The 19,058-nt window shown below is 40.5% G+C and overlaps 1 protein-coding gene across 1 annotated transcript in view; it reads right to left on the bottom strand.

Annotated features, from left to right (window-relative positions):
* Positions 1–19,058, bottom strand: part of DOCK8 (dedicator of cytokinesis 8) — a 164,424-nt gene that overhangs the window by 108,828 nt on the left and 36,538 nt on the right. Inside the window, exons 6-13 of the mRNA XM_012641593.1 lie at positions 18,946–19,031; positions 14,013–14,079; positions 11,828–11,977; positions 7,665–7,745; positions 6,205–6,364; positions 4,324–4,460; positions 1,950–2,043; positions 1,027–1,189 (exon numbers count right to left, since the gene is read on the bottom strand). Coding sequence (XP_012497047.1) covers positions 1,027–1,189; positions 1,950–2,043; positions 4,324–4,460; positions 6,205–6,364; positions 7,665–7,745; positions 11,828–11,977; positions 14,013–14,079; positions 18,946–19,031 — 938 coding nt within the window. The remainder of the gene's footprint in view (positions 1–1,026; positions 1,190–1,949; positions 2,044–4,323; positions 4,461–6,204; positions 6,365–7,664; positions 7,746–11,827; positions 11,978–14,012; positions 14,080–18,945; positions 19,032–19,058) is intronic.

Raw genomic sequence — 19,058 nt, 5'->3', positions numbered from 1 at the left:
ACACAGAGTGAAGTCATTTATGTAAATTTTAAATGAATATAAAAATAATACCATCCAGTGTTCATAGATACGTGTGCGTGTAAAACCAGAGAAAACGGAAGAACACACAGAAGTTCATGATAATGACAATGTTTAGGCGTCGAGTCTGTGACTAGAAGCTGGGGATAAAGAAGACTTCAATTTAATTACTATGACTTTATTTCTTTTCTATAAAAATATAAAAAACAGCAGTGCCATTTCTGGATGTGAGGAAAAGGTGCGTGCTACATATAGCATTCTTTTCTGCATTAAAAGAAATCTTCTCAAAACAAAAAATAAAAGTGCATGAGCAGCAACGACTTAGGCAGATGTATGTTGACCAGCAATCCTTCCCAGATCCCATGGGACAAGTCAGGTGGTACCATGTGCAACTCAGAAACCGAGGCAGCCCAACCTGTTAGGCCTTTAGTGTCTAGCTCTGTGCTCTCCAGTATGGTAGTCACCAGCCACGTGCAGCTCATTGAACTTAAATTAAAATTAAAGAGAATTAAAATTTCAGTTCCTTTATTGCACTAGCCACATTTCAAATGCTGAATAGCCACCTGGGGCTAGTGGCTGTTGTACTGACAGCCCACTTAGAGAACGTTTCTGTCATTGCTGCATTGGACAGCGCTGGTCTTGAGCTGACAATCTGTCTTTTCAGCAACTAGAACATTTCAGTCCCGTTGCTCTTTCTCCAATATGTCCTTCTGCACAGAGGAAAACCAAGGTAATGACTTGGAGGATTTTTTAAATTTCTGGAAAGAATATGTCCACTATAATCCTAAATTACAATTATGTCTGAAGTAACACTTTCCTGTTAAAGAGAATTAGATAAACCATCTTTTGAAAGAGATCTAGCAATCATCTATAGTTACATAAATAGCATATCTCATTTTCCCCAAAACTTAGGAAGTAGGAAGATAGGTTGAAGTACTGATGAAAGCGTTACCCAAATAAAACTTAGAATATGAGTTCAGAAGTTTTCCAAGAGCCTGTGTTTCTCACCTGTACACAGTATGAGGGACGTACACTTCTCGTATTGGAAATTCCAAAATCTCTTTGTGTGGACGTGTCCGGTTTTCAGGAAAGGGTCTCACAGGCAACATCTCAGGAGTCAGACAACAATTGATTGTCTCTGGAGCTGAAGAAATCTCCAGCTTGAGTGAGACTAAAGAGAGAAAATAGGGCTGTTTTAGTAAAGAAATTGTCATGTCATGAGGGAATCAAGAATGATTGTCGTACTGTATTCCTTTTATGAAAATAGGATGAATTGTGATAGCATCAAAGTTTTGGAGCTAATTTCCTTTAGTTGGAAAAAAAAAAGTGTGCTGTGATAGCTTTTGAGATTTACTTTTTATGAACTAAATGAAGCGAGAACTTGTAAAATAAGTAGAAATGGATTAGAGGATTTTTAAAGTTCTTTCCAGAACTACCATACTCTAATAGTGCATAGGTTAGTAACTTCCCTGCATTGCTAGCAGGACAAATTGGTTGTTTCTGAACTGGGTTCCCTTGTACCCAGGAGGGCTGCAGAAGTACCTCAGGGGCTTTTGAGCTGAGGACAGGGAAGGTACTTTTACTTCCTACCAAAGCATCTCACATTTATTTATTTTTTTAATGCTACAGGTTCCACATAATATTTTATTTGGCAAAAGGGGCTCCTCTGTTCAAACAATTATCTGATTATCTGAGAAACCAGATTTAAAGCATAAGGTATATATTTACAGGATTGATCCTTTAAGAAAAATAGAAAACATTAATAGATTTGCCAAACATGTACACCGATTCAGATTCTTCACTCCGGATGCAAAAATCCCATGTTTCACTTGGTAAATATGATTTTATAAATTCTAGCATTAGACAAATAATGCATCTAATCACAAATGGTACTGGTACAGCTAAGGAGGACAAAGACAAGCCATTCACACCTGGAATCGACTTGACTCGTCTCTGTAGGGAAGATGATCTTTTGTAGTCAGCTAAAAACTTGAATAAGTCTTCATCACTGAGGCGATCTCCCTCCTGCCAAGAGAAAAGTCAGGGTTAGTGTAGACATACCATTGACTCCAGGGTTAGGGACCAATGATTTCTGGGAAGATTTTTACCTTTAAATTTTATTCTCATAAGTTTTTCACAGAAATTAGCATTATAGGCAACTGTGAAATCATTACTAATAGCTCAACCTCTTGTGAACTATTCCTTCCCAGTCACTCTCAACTCACCGTGACTCAGCCTCTCATCTGTCCTTCTGGGAACGGGGCTTCTACTGCATTCTAAGGAAGCCTATTTGACCATTAGAAATCTAGGCCAAAAGCTTCTCCCTTATAACTTCCCCCGTGACGCTAGTTTTACTTCCTGGAACAATACAGAATAAGTGTACTTTCTTCTCCAAAGATTTGAAGGTGGAAAAAACGTCTTTCCTATCTCATTCTCTTCATACTTGTCTTGAACAAGAAGCTTAAGCATAAAAGCCACCATCCATGTGTCCGCCATGGGACAGGAACTCTGCCAAGGGCCACACGTGCATGATCTCCAATCGTTACAGCAACCCAGTGAGGTAGGTAGGTACATATGCCTTATTTCCAGTGAGAAAGCTCAGACTTAGTTAAGACAAGCACCTTGGCCCCCAAGGTAATACAATTGGGAAGAGTGTTTCCCAAATAGAAACCCTTTCAGACCCTTTCGATTTCTATTATGTGGCATGGTATACAGGCCCCCTCAGTACCCCTTCTGTGTTTCAATTTAACATAATTCCTTTAAATGCTCCATGAAGACTATCTGAGCTATGGAAACCTTTCCAATAAAGTCAAACCAAGTCTGAAGTTTTGTTTTTTTTTTGAACTGCGGTAAAATACACATCATTAAATTTACTATCTTAATCATTTCTACCATCTTAACCATTTTTTTTTTTTTTTTGAGACAGAGTTGTTGCCTCGTTAGCCTAGCTCACAGCAACCTCAAACCCCTGAGGTAAGTGATCCTCCTGCCTCAGCCTTCCGAGTAGCTGGGACTACAGGCATGCACCACCATGCCCGGCTAATTTTTTTTTTTCTCTCTATATATTTTTAGTTGTCCAGATCATTTCTTTCTATCTTTTAGTAGAGACGGGGTCTCGCTCTTGCTCAGGCTGGTCTCGAATTCCTGACCTTGAGCGATCCACCCGCCTGGGCCTCCCAGAGCTAGGATTACAGGCGTGAGCCACCGCGCCCAGCCATCTTAACCATTTTTAAGTGTACAGTTCAGTAGAGTTAAGTACATTCACAAAGTTGTGCAACCAATCTCCAGAACTCTTTCATCTTGCAAAAATAATCTGAAACTTTATACCCTTTAAACAACGACTCCCCATCCCTTCTTCCCCCAGACCCTGACAACCATCATTCTACTTTTTGTCTCTATGCATTTGATGACTCTGGGAAGTTTTTTATGTTTAAAATAGTCTCGATGTTTACTGAGCTAACAGAGAACACCATCAGGCATGGTCACGCTCTGTGACAAGTAGCCAGCCCTAGAAACTTGCACAAGGAACAGAGGTGAGAAGGACAACAGCCAGGCCAGGAAACCCTGACCCACAGCATAATAAATGAATTGACCAAGATAATGTAAACAGGATAGTTTGTATCCTCCTCTCAATTTAAACAGCTAACACTCACTGAGCATTTATGTATTCTAGGCACTCTGGGAAGAGCTGTATAGTCCTCATGTCACTGACCCTCCCACCAGCCACGTGAAGTCAGTAACATCATCACTGTTTTGCAGATAATGAAATTGAGGCTTGGTGAATGCTATGGTTTGAATGTCCTCTCCAAAACTCATGTCGAGACTTGGTCCCCAAGGTGGCCGTGCTGAGAGGTACAGCCTTTAAGAGGTGATTGGGTCGTCAGGGTTCTGCCCTCATGAATGGATTAATACATTCACAGATTAATGGATTAGTGAGTTAATGGATTAATGGGTTGTCATGGGAGGGGGACTGGTGGCTTTGTAAGAAGAGGAAGAGAGACCTGAGCTAGCCCACTCAGCCCCCTTGCCATGGGATACCTTGCGCCACCTTGGGATCTACAAACAGTCCCCACCAGTAAGAAGGCCCTCATCAGATGCAGATCCTGGATCTTAGACTTCTCAGCCTCCAGAACTGTAAGAAATAAATTCCTTCTCTTTATAAATTACTCAGTTTCAGGTATTCTGTTACAAGCAACAAAAAATAGACTATTATAGTAACTTTAACTACCTATACTCCTCCTGTGGGCTCCAGGGCCCATGCCAATATGGGGACAAATCCAGACACACTATACTGTGAAGAGATACCTGCTTGAAAAAGGTGTTAATGGTCATGGTGGTGGTTCTGAAGTTGGATCCAACACCATTTTCCTCCAAGGAGAGGGCTCTTTCAGAAAGTCTTCTAGACTGGGCCAAAGTCCTCCGTTCACCCACTGAGCTTCTCCCTTTAAAGAAATCAATGTCATTCTAAAGTATGCCTTTCTGTTTGAATACACAGCAGTTATTAACTTTACCATATATATGTTTAAAGTCCCTGAACAAGGACACTGAACATGGCCATCCCCATGTGGAAATTAGGGTAGACTCTGCCACTCAGCAAGAGTCCAGAGCTGCAGCCAGAATAGGGTCTCCTGATAAGCTTTATTTAGTCAGCACAGTGTTTGCTTTTGTTTTATTTTTATATTTGCATTCCACTGGGAGAGGCGTGTACTCAAATGCCCCTGAAGGCATTTGGGACTGTGATCCAAACATGCTAGGGTCAGCCTGTGTACCTTCTGAATCTCAGCTTTCTTCTGCTCTCATTGTGTGGACCAGGCGGCAAAACTGAATTTCCGCCTCAGTTGACCTGTCTAATGGGAATTAGAACCCCAGAACACACCCAAACTTGGGCTGGCACCCTGATACTCTGCTTAGTTGTTTCTTATCCCCTTTTGGGATTCAGGTGGAGATTTTATTGCTTTTCTACTCCAAAACTCAGGGGTTCTGTTGTAAATAATCAAATTGCTTAGAATTCTAATAGTTTCAATTCCTGTCTTTGAATATCCTTTTAACTTTAATTTGTACTATGCTGCTGAATTGGGATTTCTTTCTACCGCTACCCACCTAAACGTGCCATACTGCCTTAGTATAATATGCAGAATCTTCTAGTTGCTTCTTAAGAATCAGTCTCTGTAGTCAGGTTAATTTATCCTTGACCTAGAGATCACTGAGGGCTCAGCAAGCCTTCCCCTGAATTATGTAGCTTATGGTACCCTCTAACACTACACACACCTGTTTCAGTTAAGGCTATGTGAGTCTGCATGGAAGTTGGCACTAAAAACAACTGTGGTGTGAAGGCTAGGATGCAGCACAGTGAGGTTTGTTACTGACAAATCAGAGATAACCCAGGAGCTCTGACTGGTGATTATGCAACAATAACTCCAGAGTAGCAGCGGAAATAACAAAATACCCTCTCTTCCACTTCCCTGCTACAGGCAGCATTTCCAAAGTGGCAGAGCTAAGGAATGCATAAGAAATGTGAACAGAAACTTAAATATTTGCTTGATACAAAGGTATCTAAGCAAACAGAAGCCCCACCGTAGGTGGTGGGGGTGGGTCTACTTGAAAACTTTGCAACCCTCTTGAAAATTTCCATACCCAAACAGTTTAGGAATGAATGATTCAGATCGAGGGTGAGGTGACGAAAAAGAAATATGCTAAATACATTAAAACAGTAACTACATATTCTTTTGGCACCCACTTTTTCATTGCACTGGGCAAAATAAACTTTAAGGGACTGGACATTGTGCTGGGGAATCTGACTTTTGCTTGTTTGAAGCCTTGGTCACAGAGGCTTTTCCTGTGTTTAGGAGCCAACCACGGTGTCTCTGTGTAGCACACTAGAGATTTTTACTGCATTTTCTTGTGATTTTTAAAACTTCCTTTTCAGAGGAGGTAGATACCAAAAATTAACTTTTTAAAGTGTCAAACTATCTAGAAAATCTTATGATAAGAGTATATTTAATCTCCACAAATGCTCTTGATAATTTTTTTGAAGATTACCGTCCAAGCAAGCATATGTAATCTAGTCATAATAGTCTTTCATTCTATTTCTCTCCTTCTTCCTTCCCACCACTCCCCAAAGCTCCTGCAGCCCCAGAGCTGGTACGCTGGGAGCCTTCCCCTGCCCCCTGCAGATGAAAATCTTACCAACCGTGGGCTCCACATCCATTACCTCCCTGTCGAGGGTGGAGACATTGAAGAAGGTTGCTAAGCTAATGGGCGCCCAGGCAAAGGGCATCCGATATTTTCCCAAACGTTGGCAGAAGGATTCAGCTTGAAGTTTTAGTTTTTCAATCTTTTCTTTACTCTAGAGGAAAATGGGAAGAAACAAGCTGTAACAAGCATCAACACTGAGTCCCCTGCCTCTGACATGGATGTGACAGCTATTCCCCGAATTCAAACCTTACTGATTAAAAAGAGTGCACAGGCAGAAAAACGACTCAACTCGGGCCAGAAGGCTAGCTGGAAATAGATTAAATAGATTACAAAGTGAGAAGTTTAACGAAAGTCTACATTTAAGGAAAACACTACATCTTCAGCTACAAAAAAAGTCCAAGGCTTGTTATACCAGCTAATCTATGAGTAATTCTTTTGGTGGCTAGATATGTGACTTAGATTTGCACCAAAGAATCTAGTAATAAAAAGTTTAGAGCTATGATGACACCATTGCACTCTAGCCAGGGCGATAGAGCAGAGACTCTGTCTCAAAAAAAAAAAAAAAAAAATTACAAAATTTAGTATGTTATCTACCAAGCTCCCAAGTGAATCTGTTTTTCAAAAGTTGCCTTGGAAAACTCCAAAAAATTCTTAAAAGTTTCCTAACAACTTCTTACAAGATTTACAACACTTCCAAGGTATTCTTTCTAAGTTTGGAATAAAAGATAGATTAAAAAAAAAAAAGTCTCCAACACGCACCATCCAAGGGATGGGCACACTTGAAACTCGGACTTGGGGGGGAGTGGGGAGGCAAGGCAACATACATAACCTAAACACCTGTACCCCCAATAATAATGCTGAAATAAAAAAAAAAGTCTCAAGTTCAACAAATCTTACTTGAAATTTATGAGTCTATAGTAGAATACTGATTAGGTAAGTCTTATTCCAGAAAGGCCATGTTTTAAAAACCATACTGGGAACCTCTGCAAATTGCTGCTCAGAAAAGATGTCCTGTTCATAGGCTCCACATCTATGCTGTGCTAATGAATTTATGATGTGTGGTAGTGATGACCAACTCCCAATCATCCATACCAGAAAGGGCAGTGGTCCATGCTGTTGAGGGAGGCCAGGAGAGCTCTGGCACTGTTTAGTTTTGCAATCAGCTGGATCAGAGCCTCAGAACCAAGACAACAGGATGTGGCTTTGCCCTCACCAAGTTATGTAGTCATATGTTGGTGTGTATCATCATTAGTGAGTTCAATAATTTATTTCTTTAAAAAGTTATCATCATTGACCAGTTTCTTTTTTTTCTTTCATTTAAAGTCAACGTATTAGTGTCTCGTATAGGGACATATTATGGACTAAATCCCATTAACTATTTTGTGAAACACTTCTGAAAATACCTGCCCCTTCGAAGATGTCACCATTTAGCAATATTCAAATTATCATACCTTTCCCCCGTCACTTTCTTTGATAACCATGTAGGGTTCTGCACATTCTCCAATCTCTCCTTGCTGAAGGACTTTTTCAATCTACCAACAAAAACAACATAAACATAAAGAATACGAATTACATCCACGTAAAGAAATCTATGCAACAATCAAAATTATGTTTTATGACGATATTTGGTGACATGGCAAGATATCTGTGATATGAGTTTTTTGATTTAAAAGAATACTATGAAGGGTACCATACAGTTTTGTAAAAAAAAAAAATCATAGAGGATATTAAAAGGATGATATCAGATACACAGCAAATGTTAACAGTAGTTATCTTTATATGGTGGGATTATGTGTGATTTTTATTTTCTTCCTATTGCTTAGTGTATTTTTTATTTTTAAACAATAAACATGTATTATGCCTACAATAAAAAATGCAATAAAAGTTATTTTATAAAACAAAACCCTTGAGACATGTGTAGGCAGTGGAAAGCTCATTTTCTTTATTATTGCTTACAATGTAAAAAAGAAATATGGTCTCTGTAAAAGTCAGGTTGGGGACCAAAACCTTCCACAAAATGAATAAATGAACAGAATAAATTATTTGTAATTGTCTCCATGGTATTTCCTATTAGGCTAATTTTCTGGATTTAGCAGACCTGGAAAGAAACTCAAAAGCACGGGGACGAGCAGCGTCTCAGTTTGCCGACTGGCTGGTGACAGGAGTGGATGCTGCTCCTGTCAAGTGTCTTCTGCCAGCTTGCTCCAGGCAGAGAGCTGGCTGGCTACTTGCCGCCAAGTTGGGTACCATGTTTAGGAGAAAGGCAAGGAGAAATTGAAATTTCCTAACTTTCTGCTAAAAGATAATTTCACTTAGATGTTGAAGAGAAAAACAAGTAGACTTAGTCCCATTAGCCAATGTCATTAGTTGAAATGACCCTTGAAGAAGAAATCTGGGTCAACATATTCCAACAGGCACATACTCTTAATAGGTGTTATCAGTTAGGCACAAAGTATTTAACCCAGAGTACCCTCCGGAGGGGTGTTTCATGGGATTTCAAAGGAAGCAGAATGGGGCTGCTCAGTGGACATGTTTCAGGGAGGAGTCCAAGTGGGAAGTCCCTCTTCTCACGAAAGAAGTTAAAAACCCCTCCCCACTGCCATTGCATGGAAAGAAGGCTGATCTCACTGAGAGTTGCACAACATTGAAAACATAGACTCACAACACTTGAGCTAGAAACTGACCAGCATTCCCGTTAATCAGCAATCATTCACTCATTCATTCAAGAAATCTTTGTTGAGTACCTTCTGTGTGGTAGCAGCTGAGATAGAGATAAGGTGATGATAAGCATCATCCCTATTTTCCTGAGCACACACAATAAGCATGGTCCCTCTTCCTCTGAAAACCAATGAATATGGTCCCTATTCTCCCGAAGCTCATAGTCAAGAGCTTATAGAACAAATTGGAAGGAAACTAATTTTTCCATGAAGCCAATGGATTAAAAATGTGGTCTTTAAAATGAATTTTAAACAAAGATTAAGAACTTTTTAATTAGGACCCTGAAGCAAGGAATGGGAATGCCATGGCTTCATGCCCTAGTGTGTAGCATGGAACATACAGAATAGGGTTCCCCAGAATCTAGAAGCAGGAGAATCCAGATTCAACCAGACCAGCAGCTACTACTCGCTTCGCTGCATTGGGCAAGGGTAACTCCAGGTACCCCAAGAGAAGGAGATCCATGCTGATATGAGAACCCATTGTTTGGACCTTCGTGATTTATATAAAAGGGTATGACATGAAGTGCGTGAGTCTTCATAACCATGGAAGGTAGAGCAGAGGTGCCTATCAGAATAAATTTTTAGGGTAGAGAAGCTACTTTCCGCTTTATTCAGGAAGGGCTGGTTCAATGCCTGGCATGTCTATTTTTAAAAAGCTTCACATTCACTCCAGGCCTTACTCTCCATCCCTCAATTGTGAAACAAATACTTTTAACTATTTTACAAAATCTCAAATTAAAGCTTTAGGCCTGAAATGACTCCTTTACGCAATATTTTAGGCAATACCAGCACTAGATGACTGTGCCTGAAATACAGTTAAGATCCTGGTGTTCAGGTTGGTAATAAAAACAAGAAAGGAAGTAGCCCCTTTTTATCGAATGACACCTGCCTAGACGTGCTAAATATTACACCATTTACTATATATTTAAAGGGAAAGAAGCAACAATGACAGCACCACAGTAAAGAAAAACAAATGGAAAGCAAACCAGGGATTGTCTTGCTATGTAGATTTAAATTTCTTCATTATATCCAGACAACTTAGAGTATGTTTGTTATTGCCAAATGAATGCATTCACACATTTGAAAATTTTGGAACATGTTTAGTAAGTGATAGTAACCACTTGGTAACCACTGTTATTTGGCAGACTACTAAGGACTAATCAAAATAAAGTCATCCACTGAGAAGTACAGTTTTAAATAAAATTTGGCTGTATAGAACTAGTGCTGGTTTCCTTGGTTTCCAAGGCTGAGAAAGAATTTTGAATTTAAATGCAGAGCTGCCATAGTGGGCTTTATGCTAATTTTTCCTGTATGTCTAAGTAATATTGCAATGAAAAGAACACACATTAAAGTTTGATGACCATAGATGTGTCTTTTTAGCAACAGAATTTTAACTATACTTTCCATAAGTGTAAATACTTTCCATAAGTGTAAATAAGTGTAGTAAACCCTCATAATCTTTGTAAAATGATGTAAAGGAAGATAGAATGGAAAGGCATCTGCTGCCTGTTAAGTGGCCTCCAATTTACCTGAATTTTTTGGAATCTATATGCTACCATCACCATGAGATCATGGGGGAATCACCAAGATTATGGACACAAAACACTGTCCTAACTAGAAAATGTTCCAAACACAGAAAGCTGCGGGTACATGAAATCAGACACCTGGATTGGTTGTTTTGTTTCATTTTACAATTTTGGTATAAAGAGTCAATTAGACTGATTATTTGGCCTTATGAGGTAGGTAAAATACCAATGTTTGTTGACTTATAACCAGTCATTTTGGTGTATACAGAAAGATTCTGGGTTTTTTTTTGTTTGTTTGCTTTTTGTTTTTTACATGAGCAAAGAATACAGTCTAGAACGAAAGTTTTTTCTACTTATTGTCTGACAGATTTTGACTCTCACTTAACATACTCCGTCTGTGAAATGATGATAAAAAGGGAGAGTGAAACTTGGAAACCACAGCCCAAACTGTAAGAGTCTGGACTTGGGAACATTTAACTATGGGTCTCTAGAAAAAGTGAACATCATTAGGAAACTCTACCAGAGAGATTTTGTGTCTTTGTCCACAGTCGTCCCCCAGAGCCAGATAGCTGAGGGAACTTTTCTCAGTTAGGAGGGAGGTTACTGACATGGTTTGGATGTTCTGTCCCTGCAAATCTCATGTTGAAATTTGATTCCCAGTGTTGGAGGTGGGGGCTGGTGGGAGGTGTCTTGGTCATGGGGACAGATCCCTCATGAATGGCTTGGTGCCCTCCCCGCCATAATGAATGAGTTTTCTCTATTAGTTCACGTGAAAACTGGTTGTTTAAAAGTGCCTGGCACTCCCTCCTCTCTCTTTCTTGCTCCTTTTCTCACCATTTGACACACCTGTTCCCCTTGACTGGAAGCTCCCTGAAGCCCTCACCAGAAGTAGATGCTGGTGCCATGCCTCTTGTACAGTCTGCAGAACTGTGAGCCAAATAAACATCTTTTCTTTGTAAACTACCCAATCTCAGGTATTCCTTTATAGCAGCACAAAATGGACGACCACAGGTACATAAGGTATGTCAGGCTTTATTCTGTAGTCATGACTACCCACTGAGGTCACTGTGATAATCCCCACTCCTCAGATGAGGAAACGAAGTCTCGGAAAGGTCAGGTCATTGCCAAAGTCATATAGTTACTAAGTTGTAAAGCCAGGATTCAAACCTAGGACTGTCTGACTCCAAAACAGCCTTTCTAGTATCTAAAACAGAATTTGTTTGTAAGGGAAAAGGGGAAGTTGAGAAGAGAACAAAGCGAATCTCACAAAGGACATGTAGACATGTTCTGACGTCTCTTTTGCCCCAAACGTGCAGGGAATATTGCAACAATGGAAACATCAGATGTGCAAATGAGAATGTGGTTAATTACCTTGATTACTAGGTAGATGTCTGAGGATGGGTAGGTGACTGAGAAGATCGCAGATCTCGCCTGACTTGATGTGGCAACTGAAGGCGTGTGAGCTCGCAGAAATCCTTTGAGCTGGTCAGAGTTCAGGTCACAGTGAAAATTTTCTGAGATCTGTAAATGAGCAGCAACGTGAAAAATAAGTTAGACCTGTTGTATTCATGGTCTAAACATGTTTTAAAAAAGAGTGAAAAAGCCACAAAGAAATTTCGCTGAAGGAACAAGTGTAGTCATAGATAGGGTTTATGATGAGTGGCTGCTGGAAAATCTGATAAATGTTTTGTCACAATTTCTAGATATTTTGGAGCCATTTGAGAGATGTTGCTTGAAACATTAAAATTTTGCTTAGCCCACCAGTATTTCCTGAGTATCAGTGATGTGCTAGGTACTTCACTACGTAAGCACAGGACGTTGCCTCTGCCCTCCTCAATTAGTTTACAACCAAGAACGAGGGAAAAGGAAAATGTAACTAACTACAGTAAAAGCAAAATACAAGTCACCAGTGGCATACAAAGAAGTGCTATGGAAGATTCTTGGAGTGACAGGTCATTTTCAGTTGTGGTGATGAGGACAGCTTTTTATGGAAGAAGCACTGGGGTGGGATGGGCCCTAGAAGAAGATTCTGATGGGCAGAGGTAGAGGGTGAAGGTGCGTCAGGGAGAGAGTACAGTACAGATAAATATCTCAGAGGCTGGAACACCTGGAGTGAGCTTAGTTAACAGTAGACCAGCTTGACTCTGCATAGGCTATAGAGGGGACGAAGGCATATGACAGCCATGGTGAAAGTCTGGCATGGAAGCTAAAGAGTTTGTTCTTAATGTTGTAGGTAGTGATGATCCATCAAACATTTTGAGCAAGAGCATGACATGAATAGTCCTCCTTCGCTCACTTGGTGTGGTATTACGTAAGGCCTGCTGCATGGTTGGGTTTTCCCTTTCATCTCTAAGAGAGTTTTAGTGAGAAGTGGCTGCCCAGGCAAAGACTACATTTCCCAGCCTCCCTTGCAATGAGGGGTGATCATGTGACTAAATCCTCTCCAACAAATTATGAGCTGAATCGAAGTGTCAAACTTTTAGGCCTCTTCCACCCCTCTTTTCCCTTTTTCTGGGGCATCAGTGGCAGTGACAAGAGTGATTTGTGGAGAGCACATGTTAAAGATGGGGGAGCCACTGCCAGCCTGGGTTCCTGAATGACTGAGTGGAGCAGAGGGACTCCCTAATTCTGGATTGTTAAGAAACAAAGATAAGAAACTTCTTGTTCTTTAAGCCCATGGTTTACAAAATATGGTCCCTAGACCAGCAGCTTTAGCATCACCTGGGAATCTGTTAGAAATGCAAATTCTTGGGCTCTACTTGGACCTACTGAATCAGAAACTGTGGGGGTGGAGCCCAGCAATCTGTGTCTTAGCAAGTCCTCCTGGGGATTCTGATGCATGCTCAAGTTTGAGAACTACTGAGCCACTGAATTTCAAGGTCTACTTGTTTTAGCAGTTAACCTACCCTAACTAATATGAATCTCAGTGATTATTAATATTTATACAAGAGATATATGTTTTCTTAAATACAGAATGGTTACAGGTAAAGAGGGGCAGAAGTATCTGCCTTACTCTGGTTTTGCTATTGCTGTCCTCTAGGAGTTAGAAAATGACTAAACATTAAAACACTCATGGAAAAGTCTTGGGTCACCGTTTCCATTAAAAGCACATTACATTTGGTAAGGTCTTCACCCTGTGGCAAATTTAGACTTTTACTGCACAAGACGACTTCCATTTGTGATGAGCCCATTTCACAGTGCAAAGAACTCTCAAACCCAGGAAATGTTACATGCACATTCAAGCTTGTTAAATACGCATTTAAACTGGTTTGTTTTCCACATAATCCCATGTGCTGACTATTTAATTTGTCTCCTGTCCCAACTAGGCCACCATCTCCATCAGCCCTTTCCCTCAAAGATTCTTCAAAGTACATAAATGATGTTCCCAGATTATTGCTTGAAAAATTGCAGAGGCTGAACAGAACTGGACGCATCAAAGGTCATTTGTTTTCAAATCTGATGTGTTCTTGCTGCATAGAAATGAGATTTAAAACCATAAACCCAAAGAATCATGAGCAGTATGCATGCCTCAGGGATGTATTCTTTGCTTTCTTACCTTTTTCCTTTCTTTAACATCGTAGAGGGCAATGCTGGCAAACAGAGGCTCAATTTCAATCTCAAACCTATCAGAGAAAGAGAGATAAATCTATATGGCTTTCATTTAGATAATTTTGAATTTTCTGAAAATGCCTGGATATATAAACTAGTTAAAAATGGACATAGTTTCCAGAAGTATTTGGAAAACTCCACACATATGAGAATTACACTGGGGTATTAATGGAGAAACATGGGAGGTTAATGGAAGATTCCTGATCATTTGAAATCATGGTGGATGTTACCACGACATGGTGGATGTTTTGGGGATGTCTCGAAAAAATGCTTGCTGGTAGCACTGCAAGAGAGAGTGGGCTGAATGGACCCTTACACTGATCCAAGTTCTTATCGATGTACCTGCCGTGTTTTCAGAGGATAGAATCTCTGTTGTAGGTAGTGGAATTGTCTACACTTCACATTTTACTGGTAGGATAGGAATCTCTATTATTTAATTCTAAGGGATGGGGCTCTTCAGTTGTAACAAAAGAAAAGTTCAATTGCTTTACCGTGGGACAGTCAGAGGAAGATTGGGTTCATCAGGGTTACGACCTGGATGAATGTCTGGCCTTTCCTAACTCCATTACCGAGGAACTGCTGAGTTGAGGTGGGGGAGGGCATTCAGCACAGCAGATAAACACTGAGGTGCCCAGACCCCACAGGAGCTGGAAAGAGCCCTTGTATTGTTCCCAATCGCCAATTTGCCTTGACATGGTGGGCTTCACGAGAACGCATGCCTAAAGCAGAATCCCAGCACATGTCAACAGGTGCCCAGGGAATGCAGATGAGCACTTTCCAAGTTTCTTGGCTTAATAACCCGTGACCTTGGACACTGCCTGCTGAGAGCATCAGTAAAGAGGCCCTGGTCCACTATCATCTCAGAGGTCATACAAATGAGGCCACATTTTGTCTCCAGGCATGCGTGAGAGGATGGCCTTATCATTGGATAGCTATGTCTCAAAAGAGGACGTTTTAGAAGAATATTTGGACAGAGAATAAGCACAGACAAAAGGGTTAGTTGGTCAAATGAGGCGGTTTAGAATAATGGCAGACTCACAGGACACTGGGTCAGAGAGACCTGGGCCCTGTTCCTCTTCTACCACCTGCCAATTCTGGGATCCTAATCAGGTTACTTATCTTCCCCAGTTCCATTTATGTATCTGCAAAATGAGGCAAGGACACTTGCCGTTTCCCATTTTCCCAGCTTACTGTAAGGTTCACGTAAGGCACCGCGTGTGAATGTACTGTGAAAACAATGTGGACCAGCAGCAGTACTCACAGTAGCCAAAAGGTGGAGGCAGCCCAAGTGTCCACGACAGATGAATGGATAAACAAAACGTGCCCTACACATGTACATATAATATTATTCAGCCTTAAAACAGAAGGACATTCTGACATACGCTGCAATAAGGATGAACCTGAGGACATCGTGCTAAGTGAAGTAAGTCAGTCACAAAAGGATAAATATTTTGTGATTCCTCTTATATGAGGTACCTAGAGCCGTCAAATTCAGAAAGACAGAAAGCAGGATTATGATTGACAGGGGCTGGGCCGTGGAGGGGATGGGAGTTAGCGTTTAAAGAGTATGGAGTTTCCATTTGGGAAGAAAAAGCTTTCTGGAGATGGATGGCTGTGATGGTCGCAGCACAATAATATATTTTAATGCCACTGAAATGTACATTAAAGATGGTTAAGATGGTAGATTTTATGTTATGTGCATTCTACCACCAAAAAACCCAATGTTAGGATTTTCATGTTGATTCTTCCTGTTATTAGGTAACAGCACATTAATCAGGGCATTCCCCGTGCCTGGGTTCCCCAGCTGCTGCCTGGTGTGGTCAACCTGTGCCAGGTTGCTCCCTAAACACACAGGGTCTGAATATTGCTGGGATATACTTAGGTAGGCACTGAGTGTTAAGTGTTAAGTTCTCTGTGGTTCAGAGAAATAAAAGGAGAATTGACATTTATTAAAGATTTAACAATTATGCTGTGATAGTGCGTTACACAAGTCAACCCCTTTACTCTTCACAACAGTGTCATGCAGTATTATCCTCGTTTTATACATGAGGACACTGAGGTTCAGAGAGATTAAGGAACTTGTCAAAGGCCACAAAGTTAGGAAGTAGCACAATCAGGTTTTGAGCCCAGCCGTTTCTGATCACAGGACCTGGGATTTTTCTGCAAGTGTTTCTCCAAGCATAGTCCCCACCAACTAGCATTCTGAAGCACAGGAAGAGTTTGTGAGCATGCAGGTTTCTTGGTACCACCTGAGACCTACTAAACCAGAAACTCTGGAGGGAGATGATTATCAGAGGTCTCCCAAAATCTGCATTTAAAACAAACTCTCTGGGTAAATTTTATGCATGCTAAAGTTTCACCACCAAGAAGACTCCTAAGAGCTGAGGTTACTCTGCATAAGATGGTATTAAATCTTAAATTGAAAGATTTCCCCACTTAAAATACAAAACAGAAAAATACTTTGTTGTCATCCTGTTTTTTTTCTTACTGCTATAAACATTTGGAGAACTGGCTCCAATCTAGTTCTTTCTGTATCCTTGAGGCTTTATTTATCTCTCAAAAGCAATGCAGAGACAGTTAAAAATCTCCATAACTTAAAAAAAATTCCCTAGCTGCTAAAATCTAGAGTACTATAAATAGAATTCTGCATATCAATGTCAATGAGAAAACATCTGCCATTAATATTATCCTTAAATTTTTACTATTCATACTTTCACAGTCTAGGTTTACTTATAAGAATTTGTTTCCTTTCTTTTATCCAGTTTACTCAAAGTAGTTATACGTAGGGCCATTTCGTTGGTCCATCTCCTCTTGCAGGTATATTTTAGTATGGATACTATTTAAGATACTTGAGCAGGCCAAGTGCACTGGGCAAACACATCCATTCCTACTTAATTTCTGCTTTGGCAGTTGGGGAAACATTGCTAGAAACTGGACTTGACAATTTTCATTAAGAGAAATCCAAGTGACTCAATTTTTAAAAATAACACATCTATATTAGTGGGCCATGTTTTCCCACCTGTAAGAACAGCTGCCATTTACTTATTGGAAAGGTCTAGGAGGCTTGGTGACAAGCATCCTCCAATCCCAACTGGCATAGTTGCTGCATCTAAAAGTAGCCTGACTGTACATCCTGTGGGGGTGGCTGAGTGCCTCAGACAATAGCGTAGACTTCCCAAACAATGAAGAGGGGAACAGCCATTTCCACTCAGTCCTACTGCTGACCTGATGGGCTAGGAAGCTCTCACTTCCGGGTTGGCTTGCAAGGGTTGGAGTTTGCCTTTCTGTGCCCATTACTTGATACAGAGCTGTTTTACAGGCTGCTCGTTTCTGTGTATAAGACAAAGACCCTTATACCCCCGCTGATAGAATTGGCTGGGGCAGGGGGCTACAACATCAAGAGAGCACCCACACCTGTGTGAGCAGCCATGCTGGCTTGTGTTCTGAGGAAGAAGAACTTGAGGGAGGCTATGTGTTAGAATCACAGAAATTTATAGTAGGTAGAAACTTCGAGACCATCTGGTCTAACAATTTCATTTACAGGTAAGAACTCAAAATCCCAGGGAAGTTTCCCAGGACGTCTCAGTCCTGTGTCTCAACAGTCTTGAATCTAGAATCCAGATGCAAACCAGGTGCTGCTTAAGGGACCCAGGAATTGATTTTGAGAGATGGATCACCTTCTTAATAGCATATGAAAAAATGTTATGATTATGTACTTTTGCTTAGGCAGAGTATTTAGAACTTTAATATTTTCAAAATGGTCTCTTGGTTCCAAGTGGAAGAACTAATTCTGTGAAGCAGCAGTCTGTAAAGAGGAGGAGAGGTCTGGGAACACTCCAGGGGGTACACAAGACACTCCATTGGAGGGCAGGAAGAAAATGTTAGCTATCTTTAGATTTATTTAGCTCACCCTTTAAAATTTCTAGTGTATGTTTATAATGTGGATAATATTTTAATATGCAAGCACAAAACAAATTAATACACATATACAGAGGACATGTAAATTTTTTTTAAATATAAAAGTACACAATAGAAAAGTTTGGAGACAATTGCTTTAAAGTAGATGTGGCAAATAATTGGCTCCTAAGATGAAATTGAACTGCAGACTTGTTTTGTGTGAATTGTGTGGTGTTTAAAAAGGAAATGAGAAGAAGATACTTAGGGAGTCAGGAAATTATGCTGAAAAATATGGATTTTCAGCTTCTCTTGAATAAAGAAAGAAATTAGACAATTGACAAAAGTGGGCTTGTTTCCTTGCATGGCAAGAGTTGGCTGTAGCTAGCAGTGGGTCCCCCATTAACACAGTTTGCTACAGTCCCCACCACTCCCTATTGTCCCCTGACACTGAAATGGGTTTTGGTTGCATTTATCATTGTGTTTTGACAGTGGTGTGCTGGTAAATGCTTAACAAACAATCTCTTGGGGGGGAAAGGGTGCTCATTTGTAGCATTTGCTGATTTCTATGTTGTAAATACTTTCACCATGGCCAATTTAAAGTTACCAATGTGACTTCAATGAACATGGAGTTGGGAAGAGATGTGCACTATTGGCTTTTGTGAGTTAGTATGAGTCGACTCCTGCAACCCACTGACTTTACTGTGTTTTTTTCCTTATTATAGGCCATTTCACTCAATTACCTTACATGCCTGACCTTGGTAGACACTTGTGTTTGCCTTCCCTATTGTGGAAGAATGACTGTCAAAGCTTGGTAGGAATAGAGTCCAGAAATAAACCCCAAACACTGCTCTTTCCACTACTGCCTCACAGCTGCCCACAGTTAAAAGTGTGTTGGGAGCTCCTCCCTGATCCAAGCTCTCAGTTTGTCTCTAAAAGGCAAGACAAATCTCAAAAGTAGTGGTAGCGTGTTTTCTGATACTTACTTCAGTGTCAGCAACTTGATCAATATTCTGTTGCCCAGATGTTCCTTGGGACATTCTGGTACCGGACGTATTTCCACAGCATCCTCCTATTATTAACCACATTACAAAGAAAT

The sequence above is a fragment of the Propithecus coquereli genome, unplaced genomic scaffold (assembly GCF_000956105.1).
Source record: "Propithecus coquereli isolate 6110/MARCELLA unplaced genomic scaffold, Pcoq_1.0 Scaffold166, whole genome shotgun sequence".
NCBI lineage: Eukaryota > Metazoa > Chordata > Mammalia > Primates > Indriidae > Propithecus > Propithecus coquereli.
This window is presented reverse-complemented; position numbering and strand designations above follow the sequence as displayed.